The sequence below is a fragment of the Atta colombica genome, unplaced genomic scaffold, assembly GCF_001594045.1.
Source record: "Atta colombica isolate Treedump-2 unplaced genomic scaffold, Acol1.0 scaffold175, whole genome shotgun sequence".
NCBI lineage: Eukaryota > Metazoa > Arthropoda > Insecta > Hymenoptera > Formicidae > Atta > Atta colombica.
This window is the reverse complement of record NW_017259266.1, coordinates 158,269-181,481: the sequence shown is the minus strand read 5'-3', so window position 1 is coordinate 181,481 and position 23,213 is coordinate 158,269. Positions and strand designations below refer to the sequence as shown.

Genomic DNA, 23,213 nt, shown 5'->3' with positions numbered 1-23,213 from the left:
AAATTGAATATATTTTCTTAGAATTTAACATATATGTAAATTTTTTAAAATAATAAATATTTTAAGATTTCTATTATTTTTATAGCTATAAAATTTCTGGTGAAATTAAAATTTATTATAAAAATTAAAATTTATTATAAAAAATTAGAATTTAATTATTTAATTTTTTTAAAAATTATAGGAAATATGGCGTCTTAAAATTCTTCTTAAAATATTTCAGAATTCATACACTTATAAAGAATTTATTTGTAAAAAATATAAACTTTCTTAGTACTTTGAAGAACACTTCAATTTATATAAAGAAATGTGAGAAATTTTTTAAAAAGAAAATTATTTATAAAAATACTACATAAACAATTCTAAGAAAAAGTTTCATTAGAATGATCTAAAGAGAAAAATTTAATTAGGGATTCATTGTATAATTTAAAATTTGAATAAAATCATTATGGCATTATGTTAAAGCCGTTATACATTGATTTAATCTGAATATAAAAATAAATGTAAATGTTTTGAATTATAAAATATTTTATTTAACAGCACATAATAAAGTGTATCGAGTATTTCACGATTTAATCGGTTTTTGTAATCTTCACGACGATTTTAATGTGCACTAGTGTGCTGAGTGTGCACTCGTTAATATTTTTTTTTCACCAAAAAAAAATTTAAATTTATTATATGTATATAAGTTAATCAAAAGATTTAAGTCTGTTCTACAATGTGCTTTTTGTTTCCTATTTCTTGCTTTTTGCTATTATTTACATTTTGTTCTTTTGCTTGTTATCCGGTTTTTTGTTTTATATCACTAGAGATATAAAAATTAAAAAAAAAAAAAATTTCGAAAGAAACAAAAATATGTAGCAAGAAATACAATTATCGATAAAATAATTGCAAAGGAGAAAAAAACAAAAGATAAAAAACAAAAACAGAAAACAAAGAGCACATTGTAGAATAGGCTTTAATCGAAATCACTTCGAAAGATCACTGCTCGATTGATAGTTTTTTTATTTTTAGAAGATGAATTTTCTTAAATTATAGAATTAAAAAAAGATTAGAAATTTTTTAAAATCTTCGCAGCATAAAATTTTATTAGAATTTCATATCTTTGCTAATTTTTGTTTAAATTACATTCAAAATCTGAAGTAGTAACTTTCTAGTAATTTATTGCGATGAAATACGAGGTCTGTTTGCTTACACTTTTTGTACTCAGGAGTGCATTCCAAAATTCAACTCTGTCCGAGCTCCGATCGTCTGCACATGTTCATTTCGAATGTTGTTGTAAAAATATTGTGATAGTTTTATAGTAAAGTTATATTATAGTAAAGTTATATTGGCAAATATGAAGTTTCGCAGTAAGTATATTGAATATATCATAAAAGAATTCGAAGCTTTACGTACTTTATGAGGAGGATTAAAATATGTTGCATGTACATGTTAGGTTATGTGCATTAGAATGGTAATTAATAACAAAGACATTATTATCATATATATATTATATTATTATTACATTAATGTAGTTCTTCTAAAAATAATTTTCTCATTTTATTGTGATATAGATAAGCAAAGTAAGCGCATGCCGGCACGGAAGAGGTATAAGATCGAGAAAAAAGTTCGTGAACATAACCGAAAAATGAGGAAAGAGGCTAAGAAGAATTCTAAAAGTCAGTGTTCTAATTTATCAAATATAGAGATATACATTTGTATTTAAAATAGTTTGATAAGTTCAATTTTATTCAGGAAAACCCAAGGTAGTGGAAATACCAAATCAGTGTCCATTCAAAGAGGATATATTGAAAGAAGTAGAGGCAATGAAGAAGCAACGGGAAGAGGAAAGACAGAAACAGAAGAAAGCAGCGCGTGAAAGAAAACGCGAGCAACTCGCCAAAGATGGTCTCCAAGGATTAGTTAAACAGGCTGAGAATAAGCAGTTAGCACATAAATCAATGGAAATAGATTCAGGTCAAGATCAAATAAAAAAAGGTGTTGCTAAAGAAGAAAATTCACTTAAAGCTTATTATAAAGAATTCAAAAAGGTTCTGGATGCAGCTGATGTTATTCTTGAAGTTGTTGATGCTCGTGATCCATTGGGAACACGATGCAAAGAGGCAAGTTTTGTGAAATTTTTGTTCCAAATCTAAATGTACATTAATTTAGTGATATATCTGACATCAAATAAGAGGAAAGTAAGTTAAAATAATGAACAAAAAAGTTTTGTCTTAATAATCTATATTTCATTTCATATTTAATATGTAGAACATTTCAACTTTACTAAGTTCTCTTCAACTACAATATTAATATTAATACATATAAATTACTTTCATTCTATTACACAATTCTTTAAAAATATCAGTAAACTTAAAATTCATATAAAAAATTAACGACACAGTTATTATCTGCAGTACTATTTTAATCACACAGTTTGTAATGAAAAAATAGAAATAGTAATGTTACATGTTTACTATCATATTTTCAAAGAATTGTGTGTGGGATGAAAATGATTCATACGTATTAATATTATTATTGCGGCTGAAGATGACTTAGTAAGGCTATATTAAAACGTCTGATATATTAAATATGAAATAAAATAGATTAATTAAAGCAAGATCTTTGATTTGCTCATTGTTTTGACCTTTTTTATCTATTTGTTGTTAATTACAATACGAGCTGCGTCATTACTTTGTTGTTACTAATATCTGAATACAGGTAGAAGAAGTAGTCCGAGCTGCAGGAAACAAGAGACTGGTGTTGGTTTTGAATAAAGCTGATTTGATTCCCAGAGATAATTTAGATCAATGGTTAAAGTATTTGAGGGCCAGTTTACCTACTGTGGCATTTAAGTCGTCCACACAAAACCAAGCAAATCGATTAGGTAGAAGAAAATTAGGAAAGAAAACGGAATCCATGATACAGAGCAACACTTGCTTTGGAGCGGAATTGCTCCTGTCGCTACTCGGAAATTATTGTAGAAATAGTAATAATGTAAAAACAAGCATTAGAGTGGGTGTTGTTGGTTTGCCAAACGTAGGAAAATCTAGCGTTATTAATTCTTTGAAACGCAATAAAGCATGCAACGTAGGAAATATACCAGGTAATTAATTATTGTAATTATTTATTGCCAATTCTTGTATCAACTATACTTATATGACATAAGTCATTTGTTTTAGCGATTACATTTTCGAGTTTGTTAATTCTTTTTTAATAAAAAAAATTGTTTTGTAGTAATTTATAATTAATGAAACATTTATATAATTAAACCAATTAATTAATATTTGTACACTTATTGATACAATTTATGATTTTTTTAAATTTCAGGAATAACGAAAACAATGCAAATTGTTCAATTAGATTCTAAAATAAAATTGTTAGATTCTCCTGGTATAGTATTCGCTAATTCTGATGAAAATTCTGATGATACATCTGTAGCTCTAAAAAATGCAGTAAGAATTCAGGCATTGAAAGATCCTTTTAAACCAGCAACTGCAATTTTGAAAAGAGTCTCGCGACAACAGATAATGGAGTTGTACAATATGCAAGATTTTTCAACACCAGATGAATTTTTTGCCATGAAAGCAGCACGAATGGGAAAATATAAGAAAGGTGGAATACCTGATGCGGTTGCTGCTGCGCGCGGCATTATCGAGGATTGGAATTCTGGAAAAATCAGGTTTGTTGTATTATATCATTTCAAATCTTTACACAGTGATAATTTCTAATATTTAAAATATTTTTGTTAGATATTATACAGTTCCACCTGAACAACCGGTATGTCACATATCTGCCGAAATAGTCAATCAAATAGCTAAAGAATTTGATATTGAAAGTTTTGCTGCGGAAGAAAGAATGATGCTTGATAATTTCACGACATATTCTACAAATAATCCTACCACAGATCCTGTCTTGATCAATAGTACAGGTCCTGTCACGACGGCAATGGAGATCGAAATACAAAAGGAAGCGGTAAGATATAAGTATTAGAAACGTATTTATCAAATATGGATGATGCATTGGATATTTTTGAAACTTGTATGCGCTATAAAAATTATTTTGTAATATTTGGCCGATATGTTATTGCAGGAATACAAAGTGCAGAAAAAATTGAAAAAGAAATTGCAAGATACGAAGAAGGATAAGTTTACTGAAAGAAAGAAGAAAGCAGATCCACTTTTCGAAATTGAAGGCAATCAAAAACTAAATAAACTCAAGAAACTTCAATTCAAGAAGGAAAAAAAAGAACGATTGAAAAGAGGTATGATAAAAAAATAAGAAAAAAGATTAAAATTATAATATTTAATTTTTTTTAATGTCACTTCTCAATTTCCAGAAAAAGCTACTATCAAGCTAGCGGGACAGCTTGAAGAATTTAAATTTACTTCCGATGATTATGACTTCAATACGGACTTTACAAATACGTAGGTTATTGTCATACATATAGTACGTGTATCTATTATTAATATTTCTTGTATACATATGTATATATACATATGTATATACATGTATGATGTCTACATTATATGTATACTGTATAACAATGTGTTGTGAAAATACTATATCAATTCTAACTAGGATTTTTTTTTACACAACCAACGCCCATGTTAACACTTACATTATAGAATAAAAAGAGCCATGTCTTATATATCACATGATTAAAGAAAAAAATTTTCATTTTTTCATCTATGTGCAATAACTATAAAATCTAAAAGTATTTTTTTCATTTCACTAAAGCAGAAAAACAATCAGAAATTAAATTGATATATCGGGCATAATCCAGTTGTGAGCGATTGATACAGAGAACTCAATCGTTGCAACTTCGACTGATTAACAGAATGCGACAAGTTGCTAATTCAGTAAGAATAACCGAGAAAAACAAAGGATAGAACCGAAAATATGAATGCAAGCGAGGAGTTAGTCAGAATTTACATTTATGCATTATTTTGACCGTCAATGATCCAGAAGTAGTATAACGTTACGAAAGTGATAAGGTGGAATTATGTAATGAATTACAAGTAGAATAAAGATTTATTCTCTTTATAATGAAAGCATGAATTTATTTTTTTCTCCACATCCAAAGTTCTAGCGATATCCGAAGCTCGGAATCGTTGTACAATAGTTGGTAAGTTTTATTCTTCCACAGATCAGATCATTCTGAATAAACACTTTTATCTATTATGCTTGGAAAGTTTTTAATGAAAACTAGAATTTCCGAACATAAAACTCGTATCAATAGAAATATCAATCAATTCTCAGTAATTACTGTTCCTAGACTTAATTATTCGCATGAATTTGACTGGAATATTATTATTACACTTTTATCTATTATGCTTGGAAAGTTTTTAATGAAAACTAGAATTTCCGAACATAAAAATCGTATCAATAGAAATATCAATCAGTTCTCAGTAATTACTGTTCCTAGACTTAATTATTCGCATGAATTTGACTGGAATATTATTTTAATTTTAGAAGAGGAATTACATGACAATGAAATATTAATTTTGGAGGCGATTTATACATAAAAAGATGATTCTGAATAAAATCATTTTAATCCAATTTGTGTTAGTAATTTAATTGATGTAGTGAAAATTGAGAAAGCGAATCAGAGAGTTTTTTCTCGACTCTATGTTCAAAATCTACTCTATGTTCATTTATTATGTTACTTTTGAGTTTTCTTTTCGTTTGTCTTACACCTTTTTATAAAAGAATAGTCTCAGAAATAATATTCATAAAAAAAAAAATTAGAATAAATAAGTAAAACGATACACAGCGGGGCTATCGGATATATATCTTTTTATATGACTGGATTGTTTCACCTTTCGATAAACTTCAGCTCACTATCATACTTTCTTATATTCGTTTCCACCTCTTCGTCTTTTTCTAATTCTAAAGATTAGAAAAAGAAGAATAAGTTGAACCGAGATTAAAGTTAATCTACATTGCTGGAAATGGGCATTATGTTCTAACTCTTTTATTTTTTTGTTTATTCTCTCTTATGTTCTAACTCTTTTACTCTTTTGTTTATTCAATAAGTAAATTACCTTATAGTGTATCCAAAGATGGAACAATCGATCCTAAATAAATATTTCTGCTCCCACTTAGTACTCATTCCTCGGCCCGTATTCAGAATGCACTTTTATCTTTGAAATTCTAACGTGTAACGTAAAATACAGTATGTTAGCGTGCTAACATCATTGTAAGTGCGTTCTGTATACCGGCCTCCGGGAAAGGGTTTCCCTTTCCTTTTCAATAATTTCATATAAATTTTAACATGGAAAGATTATAGAAAATTTAATCATTTAGTAAAATAAAATCGCTATCCGTACTTCTGACTTTGGTCGTTTATACAAATTGCCAATTCAGTAAGAATAACCGAGAAAAACAAAGGATAAAACCGAAAATATGAATGCAAGCGAGGAGTTAGTCAGAATTTACATTTATGCATTATTTTGACCGTCAATGATGCAGAAGTAGTATAACGTCACGAAAGTGATAAGGTGGAATTATATAATGAATTACAAGTAGAATAAAGATTTATTCTCTTTATAATGAAAGCATGAATTTATTTTTTTCTCCACATCTGAAGTTCCAGCGATATTCAAAGCTCGGAATCGTTGCACAATAGTTGGTAAGTTTTATTCTTCCACAGATCAGATCATTCTGAATAAACACTTTTATCTATTATGCTTGGAAAGTTTTTAATGAAAGTTTATAATAAATTTATAATAATCGTCGTTAATAAAGATATGTTAAACCTAAAATTAATTTGAATAGCTAACTCTATAAAAAAATAATTAATATATTAATTATAACTAGAGTTTGAAAATTTAGTATTATGTAATGATTTATTATACTATCAATTGTAACAACATTAAAATTCCTGTTAAATAATGTATTTAAAAAAATGATCACCAAACTTTTCAATCAAAAATTCAATTTATCTACAATTTTAATTAATTAACGTGCGTTAATCTGCGTAATTTGATAATATAGACAATTTATTTAATATAATTATATTTTTAATGATGAAATTATTGTATTTTTATCTGACTTAATTAAGGTTTATATTCAAGCATCAAAGCTATCATTTTTGTCAATTATCAATGAGCATATAAACTTTATGTTGGATGTATTTGCGAAATGAAAACAATTATAATTTATAAATAGCAGACGTTTCGATTTTACATTATTTTATCTACATTATATCATCATCAGTATTCTTATCTAATATAAATTAATTTACATCAAATCATTATCTAATTTATGTTATTGACATGAATTTCTCTATAATTAAAACATTCGCATTTTAATTGCAATTTTCTTCATAGCAAGCTTACTTTCGTTATATTCTATTGACAATATTTATTTATCGTCTTTATAAACTCACTTCGTTTGTCTTGACTGACCTCATCAATATTCTCTTTAAATCAGTGTTTGTGGGAATTTTAATAAAGAATTTTAATAAAGAAAACTATTTTACAGCGATATACTTTTTTTTTTTGTAAAAAATCGATGTTTAGCAGATTGATCCGGAGATCGCACACATCTCTAAAATATACTGAAAATATTTATTGATTATGTAACTTATGTTGAAACACATAAATTTATTTTACAAATTTATTTTATTATTTTACACATAAAAAATGCAATAAATTTTCGATGTTTTATAATTTCATATCAGATTGAAATTAAAAAAAATATTTTTTTTAAGGAAATAGTTTTTATTCTTTTTTTTAATTTCCGAGTAATATCAATATAATATCTGTCTCTTTTTGCTTAATATCTTTGTTTTATATTGCCAAAGTAGTGTAAAAGTTATATATTTTTAAATTTATATTTGTTATATCAATAAAATAATCATTATTTCATTATTGGTATACGTAAATTATTTCTGGTTTTTCATACTCGATTTCTATTATGTATTTTATCACGTAATCAGTTTTATGTTCTTATTAATATCTCAACTTAATTAAATCTAAAAATCTTATCCGGATTTATATACGGAGTCCTAAATGGCACTGCATGCCACACAGTAGAAATCAACAGCAAAAAGAGATGCTGGATTTGAAAAATTTTTGATGAAAAACTTAATGGACGAAAATGAATATTTTTCTAATTAAATACAAAGACATATAAATTGTGGGTAAAAAATTATCTTAATATGATCCGATAGGATCCAAATGACATTAATACAAAAATTATACAAAAATTATATGATGCACTTAATATTGTAATCTGGAAAAAATCTTATAAGTCTTTTGATCACATCAATATGAGTTTGAATGTTTAAAATATAGAAAGAGTACATGTTCTTTAAAATAAATAATTTTCAACATCATTATTTGAAAGTAGAATAATCGCAATGAATAAATATAATACACACGAATTATTTAGAAAACAGCTTGCTTCGATTATTGAATTCGGTTATTGGAATTGTATGCATTTTAACAGCGTGGCTAAGCATTAAACTTACAATATTATTATAAAGTGAGTAGTAATACGTGGACATATGTGCCCAACATATAAATAATGTTAATCTACATAAGAGAAGTGGAACGAGAATTGCACATGCACATTGTGATAATGAATGGATAAGTGCTCTAGCACTGTACGTATAAAGTATTTGTCATGCGATTGATGCGAGTTAACTATTTGAGAAACGTAAATAGATTATTATAATACGGCTACACATTGTTATAAAAGTAAACTGAGTTACTGCACTTATAATATATTTACAATTAGTTTTTTTTTTTTTTAAATAAAATTATACTTTCCGTTTCTTTTTATTGTTAGTTTAGTTTTTAGCTATTATTTATTTATATTTAAATTAGTTTATTTTTCTCTTCTTTTCAAACAACAACAATTTTATAACATTGTAGCTATCACATAAAGATTATCTTGTGAAAATCTACAATTTTGTAGATAAAACGAATATAGAAAAAAGTCATACATGCAAACAAAATAGATAGCAAAGAAACGATAACATATATATGTATATACGATAACATATATTATTACGACAGTACTGCATCTGTTATTCGTGAAGTAGTATAGTGAGCATACCCTACTGAACAAAATCACATCACAGTCAGTTACATGATGAAATCATATAAATCACGTAACGGATTGTTCCAAATCAGTATGTGATTTTTTAAAAGTAAGTAATTTGAAAAGTCATGATAATATGTTCTTTTTTCTTCTCTCGTTCAATTCTTCAGAATTCGATAACTATAATCACATGATGAATGAAATTATTTTCAATCATGTGTTTTTCAAATTACATTGTTTAAAAAAATTACGTACTGACTTGCAACAATTTGTTACATGATTTATATGTTTTAATTATATGATTTCATTACATAACGTTGTGACATAATTTTTTTCAGTAGGGCAATGTTATAGTTGATAATAAAGCCAAATCATTCAATCGACAGTGGCCATCTGGTGAGCAACGGACAGAGGTCGGCGCATTATTAATGTTAAAGATCATACGTTTCTGCGACGTTTGAACAAAGTGCAGTGCTTAGAATTGTACACGTAGAAAATAAGAATTGAAATCGTCAGAGAAGATTTATAAAAGGAATCAAATAAAATGCTGCGCGTTAAATCGTTGTGTCAGCCACCTAAGATTTGGCAAGTGATAGAAAAGAAAAATAAGGATGGGAAGCTAATGAAATTCACAATTCAGGAGATTCCCGAGGATCGGTATGAGGACGCGATTCAACACATGTGCACATACTTTTTAGTCGATGAACCAACTTGTCAATGTTTGAGTAAGTTCTATCGATCGAAGACCTAATGATCTTAATAATGTTCTCATTTATTATTTGTAAATTTAATTGTAAAATAAAAAAAGCTACACTGTTAGAAATGTAACCATGAGCTTCCTTTACATGTAAATGAAGCTCGTGATTATGAACGGAATTAAAAGTAATGAATGATTTAACTGAAAAAATTAAGTTACAGTAATTACTTAAATGTAATGAACGTAAATTAAATTTATGAAAATACATTAAATTTTATATAATGTCATGAAATTAAGTTCAAATTGTGTAACTTAAAATTTAATGAAATTTAAGAACATTTTTAACAGTAATTAGAATAAGTCAAACTCTCTCTCTCTCTCTCTCTCTCTCTCTCTCTCTCTCTCTCTCTCTCTCTCTTCCCCTCTCTCTCAGATTATTTTTATTTTTAGAATAATTCCTAACGGAAAAAATTATTATTTTTTATACAATTACTCATTATACCTGTTTTTCGTCACTTCTTATTCTATACTATTTGTAGATGTAAAAAATGATCCTCTATTTATACAAGATATAACGACGCTATGGCGTCTGTTACTCGCAGAAGACATATCCGTAGCTGCATTCATCGATAATCCCAATGGTGGCAAACCCATAATCGCCGGTATGAATGTTTTGGGTATCGAGGTTAAAAATCAAAAAAAGAATTTGTCCGATCAGGTTAGCTACATTAAACTTTGTTAGTAATTAAATTTGTAAATTTGGTTACTCTTGGTTACTGTATTCGAATTCACATATTCTATTGTGCGAGTTCTATTATAAGTACTTATAAGTGCATACAGAGTGTTTCCAGATTTATGATAAATACAAGAATACTGGATTAAATTGTCAATGGAACAATTTTTGTTAAGTAATCTATATCTCCTAGACTCTGTCAATACATGCCTTGATTTTTTCTACGGGAATATGTCAATAATTTATTATATATGCAGATATGCACTCTTGTTGACATCCAAAATGAGTTCATCATGGGATATGTGATTCGCAATAATTCTAATAGGATTTTTTTAAGTGCATTAATGAATGCGCCATAGATGTAATGCAATGCTTGTATAATAAGCAAACTATTATTTTAAATATTTGTAGTAATAAAATAAATAAAATAAAATCAAGAAATATATAATTTTTTAAATTCTATTCTAATTACTTTACAAAAATCAAATAGCGTTTAAGATTAAAAATTGACACCTAACATTTTAAAAATGCAATGTCGAACACAGATTACTTAATAAAATTGATACGTAACAGTTGTTGAATTTAACGAGATGTGTCCTTTAAAAATTCGCAATTATCAAAAATATCCTGTATAATATAATTAAATATAATTGTATGATATTATAATTCTAAGTTTTATCATAACAATATTGTTATATGGAATATGATATATCAGCCTATAAATATTTATTCATTATAATGATCGTTAAATGTTTTAATTTCTTATTCGTATTTTTGTTTTTATTTCTTTTCGCCTTTTGTCGTAACATTGGCTGCGTTCAGCAGAACACAACAGTTTTATCGCAATCGTTTTATGATTCTCTGATGAAATAGGATCATTCTTCTAGATTTAAAAATATAATCCAATCAACGCGAAGAAAATTTCCAACAATTGCAAAATAAACATTCTGCTGAACGCAATCATTGTTTTAAGGAATTTTTTCTTATCTATATATTAAGTGTTATATTATGGCAATATATAATATAATTGATAATATAATAAAAGTGATAATTGTTTCAGTTTAAATCAGAAAAAATCAAAATTACGTATAATCTTCTATCTATAACAAGTATGATATACGAACGTTACGATATTGACAAGTATATAAATGCTGTTGGACTTAGTGTCGACCCCAATTATCGAGGATACGGATTAAGCAAGGAATTACTAAAAGTCAGGTATAATTTACTAGGATATTAATTCGCATATGAAGAATATATTAAGTTATTGATTCTCGGCCATTTCACATACATGCCACAGTTCATATGGTTCAAAAAAATTGAAAAAAAATTGCATAAATCTTTTTAGAATAAAGTAGCATTTCAATTTTTTCTCTTATTTTCTCTTATTTTCAATAAATCTTGCATTCAAGATCTTGCATCTACACTATTTGTAATAATTTTATACTTGATTTCATTAATTTAATACCAACCATATTATCATTAATCAGATTATCATTAATCAAATTTATCAATATTTTATATCTTACAAAAAAATCTCAATCTAGAGATTTTATCGGATTTACGTATGGAGTACCAGCAACAGCCACTGCTTTCACATCGATAATTTCACAGAAGTCAGCAGCGGGTGCGGGATTCGAAGAATTCTTCACAAAAAACTTCGCTGATGTAGTGGACAAGGACGGAAAAGAATATTATCCTAATATTAATTCCAAAGCATTTAAAATCATGGGTAAACGATTCATATAGTCCAATAGGCGAGCGATATTTATATATATAAATAATATAAATAAAGATATTAATTATATAAATAAAGATATAAATAAAGAGATTCATAAATAAAGACTTAATTTGTAACTTGGAATAAATTTTGGAATTTATTGCAAAATTACATAAATTATCTAATTCAAATTAAATTACATAATTGATCTAATTCAAATTGCTCAAAAATATTCTTCAATGTACGCTGAAATAAAGAAACATTTTTATCATTTTACACATTACATTATTATCAGTGCATTAATATCGGCTTCCTATCATAATGCAGACAAATTTAATTTCCGTTTCGATAAAATGTTATCTATTTTGAACATGTATCTGAATACTACATCCGTAGTATTCAGATACGTGTTCAAAATAGATAACATTTTGTGATACATCTTCTCTATATACGAGACGAAATGTGGATGTTTGCATGTACTCGAAAAAATTTTATCGAATATCATCCTCTAATAAAACCTCTAATAAAATATTTAATGATTAAATGAAGTAGTTTTTCCAAGTTTGATGCGAAGAGCAATGGAAAAAAATCAATCGTATTTTAAATCTATGTATGACAGTGAACTTTTAAAATTCAATATTTCCAAATTGCAATATACCCAAAAAAGAATATTATAATTCAACTTGTTCTTAACTCAACATTTTTTACGTTTGTCGGAAAGATTTTTAGATGAAAGTTTAGCACACAATATTTTATGGATTTTTCGCTCTCCCTCGTCATTGCAAATCTTGTTATGCAGAAATTGGAGAATTGAGCTTTGGGGAGTTAGGAATTTTGTATGTGTGTGTGTGTCTCTCTCTGTGTGTGTGTGTGTGTGTGTGTGTGTGTGTGTGTGTGTGTGAGATCTTCCTTTTTCAAAATAAATATATTAAACAAGGATTCTCTCTTTAAAATAACAAAAACAAAATTAATCTGAATTAATGAGAGTTAGTGTAAGCGGAGGTGCACAATAAAATTTTAATAAATAAATTTGTTATTTCATTTGATATGTTGTCTTCTTTATTTAAAATCTTAATAAATTATTAAATGTTTCGATTCTCTTTGGAACAGTATAAATTATCAGTAATATTCGTAATCCATATTAGATTTCGCGAACGGTCAAGGTAGAGTCACTCACAGATTGCCAAAACTGTAATATTATAATTTATTGTTTTCCGTCGATCCGATCTTTGTCAATTTAAACGTTTATTAGACCTATTCGTCACTTCGGATGGCTTAAACGGAATTCTACTACTAAGTAAATCTACATAATATGTAGATTAAAAAGTTATTAATTGTGAATATTAATATTATTCAAAGTTTCATGATGGGATTTGGCGATCGTGATTACACTATAGTTTTAGCAACCTGTGACTCTACTTTGATCGTTCGAAATCTAATATGGATTACGAATATTACCGATGAAGATTCCAAAGAGAATTGAAACGTTCAATGATTTATCAAGATTTTAAATAAAGAAGACATCAACATATCAAATGGAGTAACAAATTTATTTGTTAAAATTTTATTGCGCACCTCCACTCACGCTGACTCTTATTAGCTCAGACTAACTTTCTTTTTCAGATAGTCAGTTGATCTGGCATTGGCAGTGCCTAACATTTAATTGATGTTATACAAGATATCACTTTAAAAATCAAAGCTTTAAATGGTCTAGCTAGCTTAATGCTTGTATGATTCTTATGTAAATTTATATACTCTACTAAACTACCGCAGTAATATCACGTGTTAAATTGACTAGCAATTTAACAATCAATTTAACTCGTGATATTACTGCGGTAGTTTAGTAGAGTTAGCGTTTCAAGACCGAAAAATCATTTCGGCGCGCGTTTCTAAGGATTACATACGTAGTATATAAATTCACATAATCGTACAAGTATATATTATTAAGATCCAGTTAATCCGTTTAAAGTTTTGATTTCTATAGTTTGTATTATTACGATCCTTTAATATATTTTATTGTATCACTTTAAAGTTTGATTGGCTTCATAAACTGACGTTCTCGGATAGAACCGGATCCAGCATCTTTGTCGCAAGATTTTAAAAAGCGGAAGCTTTATTATCTCTCATTCATACAATATATAATAATAACAAAATTTCGAATATAATTCATTCATATAATCATATATCAATGTATGTATTTATTTGCAAAGCATATCGGTGTTTGTATTATAAATGATGTATCCTAAACAATTTTTCTTGAATAGAATAAATTATTCTGTATTTTCATTCAGAATAATTAAACATAAATTGCAAAATTTACAAAACATAACAACTATAATATATCTTATATGTACATATGTAAATATAAATTGAAATACACAATTTCGCGTGAGGGCAACATCTCACTTTCGAACAAAAATAATTGAAAGTTTACCGAACTACGAAGCTACAATAAAAAGTTATCCTCACGTCTCTCGCCGCGCGTATGTCCACTGTTCAAACTCTTGCGATTTCACTGGTTTTTTTCTTTTATTTATTTCATTATGAATGACTGATACAAACTATATGTAGATATATCTAGTTAGAACGAAAAGAAGCACGATATAAAAGAAAAACAAACGAATCAGTTGTTTTTATCTTCTTTACGTTGATATATCACAAATTTATATATATATATATCAATATTTTAATGTTTTTAAATAGTTAATTATATTAACATTAAATTGTTTTTGGTGTTGGGTTTCAAGGCATCCCCCGTTTCAAAATGCCCCGATGCGCCTAAAACCAGCTGTTTTCGGAAAGATATATATATCTCAATTTCCTTTCTCTTCATCCATTTTCGCAAAAAGAGAGATATTAATGAGCATGATAGACAGAGCCTTTTTATTGCCACATTCAAAATTTTATGAGAAAAATCTCAATTTCATTATTAAAATTTTCTTGGATAATGATTATATTCTTTTAATTTCATATTTGACACGATTAACTTACGAATTAAAACTCTTTTTAATAAAAAAACCTGAAACAACAATTTTATTTAACAATTTTATTAAAAATTATAAACAATTTTATTAAAAATACTACTTCTCAAGATTCTATTAAACCATCTCGGGAGGAAAGGGGGGGGGCTCACTATATCTTATATACGTACTACAGATTTCGAAGAAATCTAAGAATATAACTAAAGATTTATATATGATATTTATTATGAATATAAAATTGTCTTTTTTTTATTTTAATTAAATAAACTTGAAGAGATAGTTAGATTTTAGAAAGATATGTGTTCTTCTTTCCAATCATAAAAAATGTCTACAAGATTTATTGCAAAAAATGTAATGTAACTTACGTGGGACAGAGGAAAATTAAAAATGAGAATTGCCAAACATCACAATAAGATTAATAGAACAATTACCAATAAATCTGTTACTACCGAACATAAATTAGGCCATAAATTTGATTAAGAGGACATTAAGATCATAGATTGTGAGAGATTTTTAAATAGAAGATCCCATTTCTGTTACATATTACACTAAAGGAAAACATTTCAAATTTAAAATAAGATACAGAATTTTTGCATCATGCATATGTTAATGTTTTAAAAAAATTAAAATAGTTATTTTTTACACATGAACACCTTGACAGGAATGAGTTGAATGTTGTTTACAAATCTTATATTTGTTTACCATGCTTTTGATAATGTATATAACACTTGAATAATATTTGATGCATCCCATTACTATTTGAATTCCGACGAGTAATTTATAATGACAACAATTTTAAAAATTTGACAACATTATTTATTAAAATTCTACAATTTTCTTTTAGATTGCATTTGATAAGTTCTCATTTCTTTTTTTATTCAACGTTTAACTACTTTTAAATTTTTTTCAAATCAATTATTGTTACCGATTATTAATTTAAGTCTTGTTGTTATATATAAGTTATATTAATAAATTATATGAAATTATATCAATTAAGTTGTTATATTAATTATTATTTAAGTCTTGTTATTATATTATGTTATCATGGGCGAAATTTTTAATTCATCTATTGATTAATCGCATTATGTGCAAATGCAGTTTTTACGGAACAAAATTACATTTGCGCACGATGCAATTGATGAATTAAAAAACTCGCTCTATATTCATGACTTCTGACTTTATCGAATTTCGAGCTTTACTTTAGGATCCTCTTAATAAATATCCCTTTAATAAAGAGTGCCCGCTCGCACTCTTCCAACAGGATTTGAGAAGAATCGTTTTACTTAAATATAATCGTTGAGAAATTTTCATAATGAAATGTATTTAAAATCTAGTGTTACATTTACGTATGTTATTTAATTCGTCGAAAATGACTGGAAATCAGTCGAAACGTTTGAAAATATGAAATTATTGTTTATACCCTAACAACACATCCTGTGTATCATTTTATTTTCTTATTGATTATACTGTAATCATCTCGAATGACTCTAACAAACTGAGATTAACGCAATAATATTTCGTACAGTATCATTCTGTTTCCTTTCGCATATGTATAAATTCAGGTTTGACGCCAAGTACGGAAACGGTATGTATCATTTTTAACAAACTGAAATTAACGCAATAATGGATGCGTTCCGAGTTACGCATAAAGCGCATGATGTATCATACATTATATCCTTCTTTATTAATTTGTTGATAAACAATAAGAACAAATAAAGCATCATGCGCTTGATACATAATTCGGATCGCACCCAAAATCTCGCACAGTATCATTCCGTTTTCTTTCGCATACGTATATTCTTAAATTTGACTCAATACGAGATATCGCGTGTATAATCGTATGTATAATGTCGTGTGTATAATCACAGGTGTGACGTCAGATATGGAAACAATACGTATACCTATACCATCTATGTAATTCTTCTTCCGGTCTTTTCCTGCTTCGAGCAGAGAAAAACCTGAAAGAGGCCGACCTTTTTCCTGTTACTGTCGAAATCGCCGGTACACTACCGCCAGTACATCCATTTTCAGTTTGGAAACGTGATATACGATTATTTTCTGACACTATCAATAAAATCGTATCGTTGAAAGTAAATATAGTTCGTCTCTGTACTAAAACCTCAGGATAGAAGTGTGCTGACTATCCATAGGAAGGATTTTTAATGGATCCTTGAACAAAAAATTTTTATTTCACATCTCCTATATATGTAAATAAAAATTATTGAATTTTAATAAACGAACTTGAAAATTCAAACAAGTTAATTTAGTGAATTTATTTCACATCTCCTATATATGTAAATAAAAATTATTGAATTTTAATAAACGAACTTGAAAATTCAAACAAGTTAATTTAGTGAATTTTGTCTTATATAATATTTATTTTGTAATATCTTATAAAATTACGAAGTTATGTTTCTTTATGCAAATTTTCAGCTCGTTTTTTACCAAACATAATTATTAGTATATATCATATCTCTATAATTACTAGCAATTAGAAAGACTTTTATAAATTCTTTTTAATAAATTCAATCTCTTCTAAATATATATTTTCAATTTAAGATATAATTTAGCAAAAACAAGCTATAGTGGTTCTCCACCATCCCCGCCAATTTTATCGGCGGTCCTCTTTTCTTTGTAAGTACACTCACCCATAAAACAAATAAACTACTAATAAATTTAATATAATAGCTCGTTTTTGCAAGTAAGTATATCTTTAATTAATTTTTTTTATTTTTATGTCTAATTATTATTGTCTAATTATTTTTATCGTATTTTGCTAATGAAATTGCAATAACTTTTTAAATATTATTTATTATACAGTTCTTTATACAGTTCGATATTATAATTATAATATAATTATTATTTATAATACAATATCAATATCAATTATTAATGCTGTTCAAAATATAATAAAAATGATAATATAGAAACATAATTAAATTTTAGTAATGCGGGATTATATGAAAACGTAGAAAATATGATACACAAATTTTTCTAAACCAATGTTTAATAAATGTTTGATAAACGCAGAACTACTAGAAATATTAACAATTAGATCGTATTAATTAATAAGATCGTATTAATTAATTATTAATTTGCGAATATGAAACTTAACAATATCACAATGAAAAGTCATTAATATATTTATAACAACACTTTCATTGCGTTCAGGATAATTATCTCAATAATTTCATCATATAAAAATCCCTCTGCCTCATAGAACACTGGTTATCCGATACGAAAAAGAACAATCTTCATAATGGAGAGCGAATTTAATGTATTCTGATACTACGTCATTCATAAGATCCATTTGCAAAGAAAAGTTAAGCATCCGTTAAATATCAATAGTCTTGTTACAGGAGGGTGTGGATTCCGAATTTTTCAGACTATACTTACGATAATAATAATTTGGGTAGCATGTCAATGACAATTACCATTTTTATCACATCTTTAATATAATATTATAATTTGTGGGAAAATATGTTCTGCCACATTACTAAAAATCATCTTTTAAAAATAAACGGATAGAATGATTTCTTTATGAAATAGTGATCATGAAAGAATATATTTAATAATAATAAAATACATGCGTTATTGTAATTTTTTATATATATGGATACAAAAATTTCTCAGGTACCAACTGTTCAAGATAAGCCGAACCCGATAAAACAATGGAATTTTAAAGAACTATACTTTTATACTTATTATATAAAATTTAATAATTTTTATTTTTCCGTATTTTTCAAAAATTTTAATATCTCGCTAATATAAGGGTATCCATTCGACTTATCTCAAATTTTTTGTACTCACACATTTTTAATTAAATTCATGTAATCATGATAACATTGTTAAAAGACTATAAAGTATTTTGATCAAAATTATCTAAGTCAATAAAGATCAAAATTAAATATAATCTCATAATATTTGTATTATATTTTATCATAGAAAAGTATATATATATACATATAAATTAATAATTAATAATATTCTGCAATTGCGGGATATTCAATACCTAAAAATGATTTTTAAAATAACAGTTAGAAAATGAAATATACACATTCGTAACCATATTTTTGTTAGAGCAATTATCAAAAAAATAAACAAATTTTGTGTATAAAACTTAAACTTATTTACTTAATAATTTGGATTTAAATAATAATCATTATGTATTAATATTAATCATTTAATACTAAATTCCTATTGTTTAAGACAGTAATATTACTAACATTATTATTATTAGTGGGAGAACATTTAATAAAATAAAGAAAGTGACAAAAATTATATGCTAAAATATATCACTAAATTAATTGCGCAACTTGACTTTAAAATACATAGCAATTATCATTGACACATTGATAAAATTATTACTTCCAGGAACTGAGAGCAAATGAAAAAATTCAGGATTTATTCCGATTCTGTACAAGAATCCCCGAACAGACATCAAAATGGACTTCACGAATGGACTTCACAAAAAGCGACGACGAATAACTCTCTATAATGAAAATAATTTTGACTTTTCATCGATACAAATCACGCAATCATTCATCTGACGCGAGAAACAGCGCAATGACTTCTATATATAATAAATTGATCACTAAAATATACATATATAAAATATGCAATTCTGTAATGTTACCAATGTCAAAAAGCAAGCAAGAAGAAATTATTTAATCATTGCCTCAGTCAAAGTTCCAATCTTTATGACTTATTTAATAAATTTGTACATACTAATAAATGCGAAACAAAATTGATGATTATTCTAAACATCAAATTTTTAAATTTTAGAAGTTACTTAAAATTATTAATGATTTTTTGATATTTAAAATAAAATCCAAATTATTAAAAAAAAAGTTTCGAAATTAAATATTTATTAAACTTATTAGATCAATAAACAATTTTTGTTATTATATGTATCGTCGATTTCGTATAATTTACATCAATTACGTAACAATTTGATTTACTACGACAAGATAAATGTTATATTGAATCTATATTGAATAAATATATAATACAGATATATGTATTTCAGAGAATGTACAATTTAATAGTGATCGCTGAGCAAATTACAAAAATAAGTATGATGACATTTATCTAGACATAGTTTACATAAACTTTATATTACTTAATACCATTATGCATACATTTATTTACACTAAAATTTATTACAATATTAACGCGTTACATAATTTGGATGGATACAAAATTTTACAAAAAATTTAATTTAAGAATAGCTGAAAAATCATTAAAATTTGAAATTAATTTGATTTATTTTTTTCATATTTGATAATTCTATTTTCATATTTGATAATTGGATGCTAATAGAAGAGACCAGGATCAAAAATAACACAAGTAAGCTGTAACACTTATATAAAAATCGTTATAAACAAAATATAAAAACATAAGGAAAGGATAGAAGTTTATAATATATTTATTACAAACTTCTATCTCTTCCTTACATATTCCTTGCATATTTTGTTTATAACGTTTTTTTATATAAGTGTTATAACTTACTGTTATCATGTTACTTTTAACCCCATAAATAATAAAACTTAAAATTAATTAAAAATTTTATTCAACATTTAATCCCTTCTTTCCAATTATCAAGTATGTACATTGTTAGAAATATAATCATCAGCTTCCTTTACATGTAAATGAAGCTCGTAGTTATGAACGAAATTAAAAGTAATGAATAATTTAATTAAAAATTAAGTTATAATAATTACTTAAATGTAATGAACGTGTACATTAAATTTATGAAATTTAGTGTACTTTTCATAACATTTTATTAAAAGTACATTAAATTTCATAAATTTTCATGCAAAATATATTGAATTTTATGTATATATACACAAATATACTTTTTAATTTTTTAATTATAAATATATAAAATATAATGTAATGTCATGAAATTAAATTTAAATTGTGTAACTTAAAATTTAATGAAATTTAAGAACATTTCTAACAGTGTATACATATATGTGTTTATTCCTACCTATTTATTATACTCGTCCTACCTATATACCTATCAGTAGTTCCTACCAGTCCCTACTTATCCGTAGTTATTATTCTACCTACCCGCATTTTTCTTTATTTGTTATCTATTCAGGTATATCTCTATTCCTACTTACATCGAATATATGTAATACGTTAATACCAAAAACCAATCGTATTAAAGAATTTTTTACAACAATTGAAAATATACTACTTTCTCTGCTGAATGCAGCTAACGTCTAATCATCTTCTATTGCATGCTAATAAATTCAGCGGGATTATCTAATCACGATCATAATAATAAATACGTAATAAACAATAATTATGAAAAGGTTTTCAATCTTTAAAATATAAAAAAAATTAACAAATAGCAAGCTAATGAGAATCAACATTATTTAAAATAACAAACACAAGTTTTGTTGATTAAAAAATCTATAAAACTTGATTATCCACATTGATTCTCGTTAGTCCTATTGTTTATTGATTGTTTTTTTTTTATTTTAAATAAGCAAACATTTAAAAAAAATATATAAGAACTCAATTTGCAAGCAATTTATCCTCCCGAATATTCAGTTTATTTTTATACATTGAGAAAAAAAATTTGTTCAACTAACTACATGTAGTTATTTGCAAATTTGGTTAATTCAACAAATTTTATTTAATTGAATTTAACCGTAATCTGCTTAATATTGAACACTGCTTAATATTGTTCATTAAGCAGACTACGATTAATTAAATTAAATTCGATTAAATATAATTTGATAAAATAATCAAATCTACAAATAATTAAATGTGTTTAGTTCGTTTTAGTTAGTTATTAAACAACTTTTTTTTTAGTATACTTGTTCTTCTAAAAACTTAAATTGGTGTTACATACCAACCTATATCCAACCTATATACTCTTAGATACTCTTCTTTCTTCTGGCCAAATTGAACTCACCTTTCGTTGCTCCTGGCCAACATTCAGGCTTCATATACCAGAAATCGATAACAAGGAGAAATACTCCTTTTTGCTGCCGACTGCTGCCGACTAACATTATCGGCAATAAGCATAAGATTTTACGCTTTTGTAACTCAAGCTCCCTTTACGAAACACGAACGCGTCGTGAAGAGGCCATAATATTAATAAAATTGACTTATAGATATTAATATAAATAATTATCAATAATAATAATTCTATTAATATTACGAATAAATGTCGCGTTTATTCTCTATATTCGTTTATTCGAAAAATGCAAATATTAGGTGTAGTAAAAAGAAATCCATTATTTTTTCATGACATTGAATGGAAAAATAATGGATTTCTTTTTACTAATATTAGGACTAAAAATAAATCTAAATAAAAAAAATTTTTGAGTCATCAATTTTTGTTTTAAAAGTTTCGAATATTATAAAACTAGATTTAATTTCTTAAAATAAACATTATAACATAAAGAACAAAACTTTAATTTAAAAATAAACTGAAAATGACTAAATTGATTGTCATCTGATAAAATTCAAGGCTCAAGTACGTATTTTTAACGATTCGAACGATTCGTTGTTGAATCTCATCTCAAAGCATACGGAGATAAGAAATTCAGATAAATGATGTAAGATCCAAAAGGAATAATTTTCCCTTGCATCAATAAATATATCTCTTTGTATTTTTTAAATTATTAGAATAATTTTTGTGTAATTTATTATTTTAATATTAAGTATTTTAAATTATGTAAAACTCTAAACGCGATTTTAAAATAATTACATTTGACATAAAATTCTTCTATTTCTTGATAAAATGTATATTTTGGATCTTATATCATATTACTATTTTAACTGGTATAAAATCCAGTTACATGGATAAGTTATAAAAGATCAGGCTAAAGTCAATGCATTGAAATAAACAATAATAATTAATATAATATGTATACAAATAAATGTAAAACAATAAAAGAATTTTTTTAAAAAACAGTACATATTATGCATATATGCGCATATAATTATTGCTTTTCTGCATCAACTTGTATAAAATTTAATCCTGAATGAATATTTGGGAATAAAATAGATAGGAAAATTAATAAA

At 26.2% G+C, this 23,213-nt stretch overlaps 2 protein-coding genes across 2 annotated transcripts; both read left to right on the top strand.

Moving 5' to 3' along the window:
- Positions 1–1,241: 1,241 nt before the first annotated feature.
- LOC108686337 (guanine nucleotide-binding protein-like 3 homolog) lies at positions 1,242–4,966 on the top strand. The gene is made up of 9 exons (XM_018191598.1): positions 1,242–1,349; positions 1,554–1,658; positions 1,735–2,102; positions 2,701–3,085; positions 3,310–3,661; positions 3,732–3,954; positions 4,072–4,243; positions 4,319–4,406; positions 4,723–4,966. The coding sequence occupies exons 1-9, from the start codon at positions 1,337–1,339 to the stop codon at positions 4,739–4,741; spliced, it is 1,725 nt and encodes a 574-aa protein (XP_018047087.1). The 5' UTR covers positions 1,242–1,336; the 3' UTR covers positions 4,742–4,966.
- A 4,057-nt stretch (positions 4,967–9,023) lies between these two features.
- On the top strand, positions 9,024–12,222 carry LOC108686328. Its single transcript, XM_018191589.1, has 5 exons — positions 9,024–9,142; positions 9,372–9,758; positions 10,270–10,448; positions 11,524–11,681; positions 12,011–12,222. Exons 2-5 carry the CDS (start codon positions 9,578–9,580, stop codon positions 12,210–12,212), a joined length of 720 nt encoding a protein of 239 aa, XP_018047078.1. The 5' UTR covers positions 9,024–9,142; positions 9,372–9,577; the 3' UTR covers positions 12,213–12,222.
- The last annotated feature ends 10,991 nt before the right edge of the window (positions 12,223–23,213 follow it).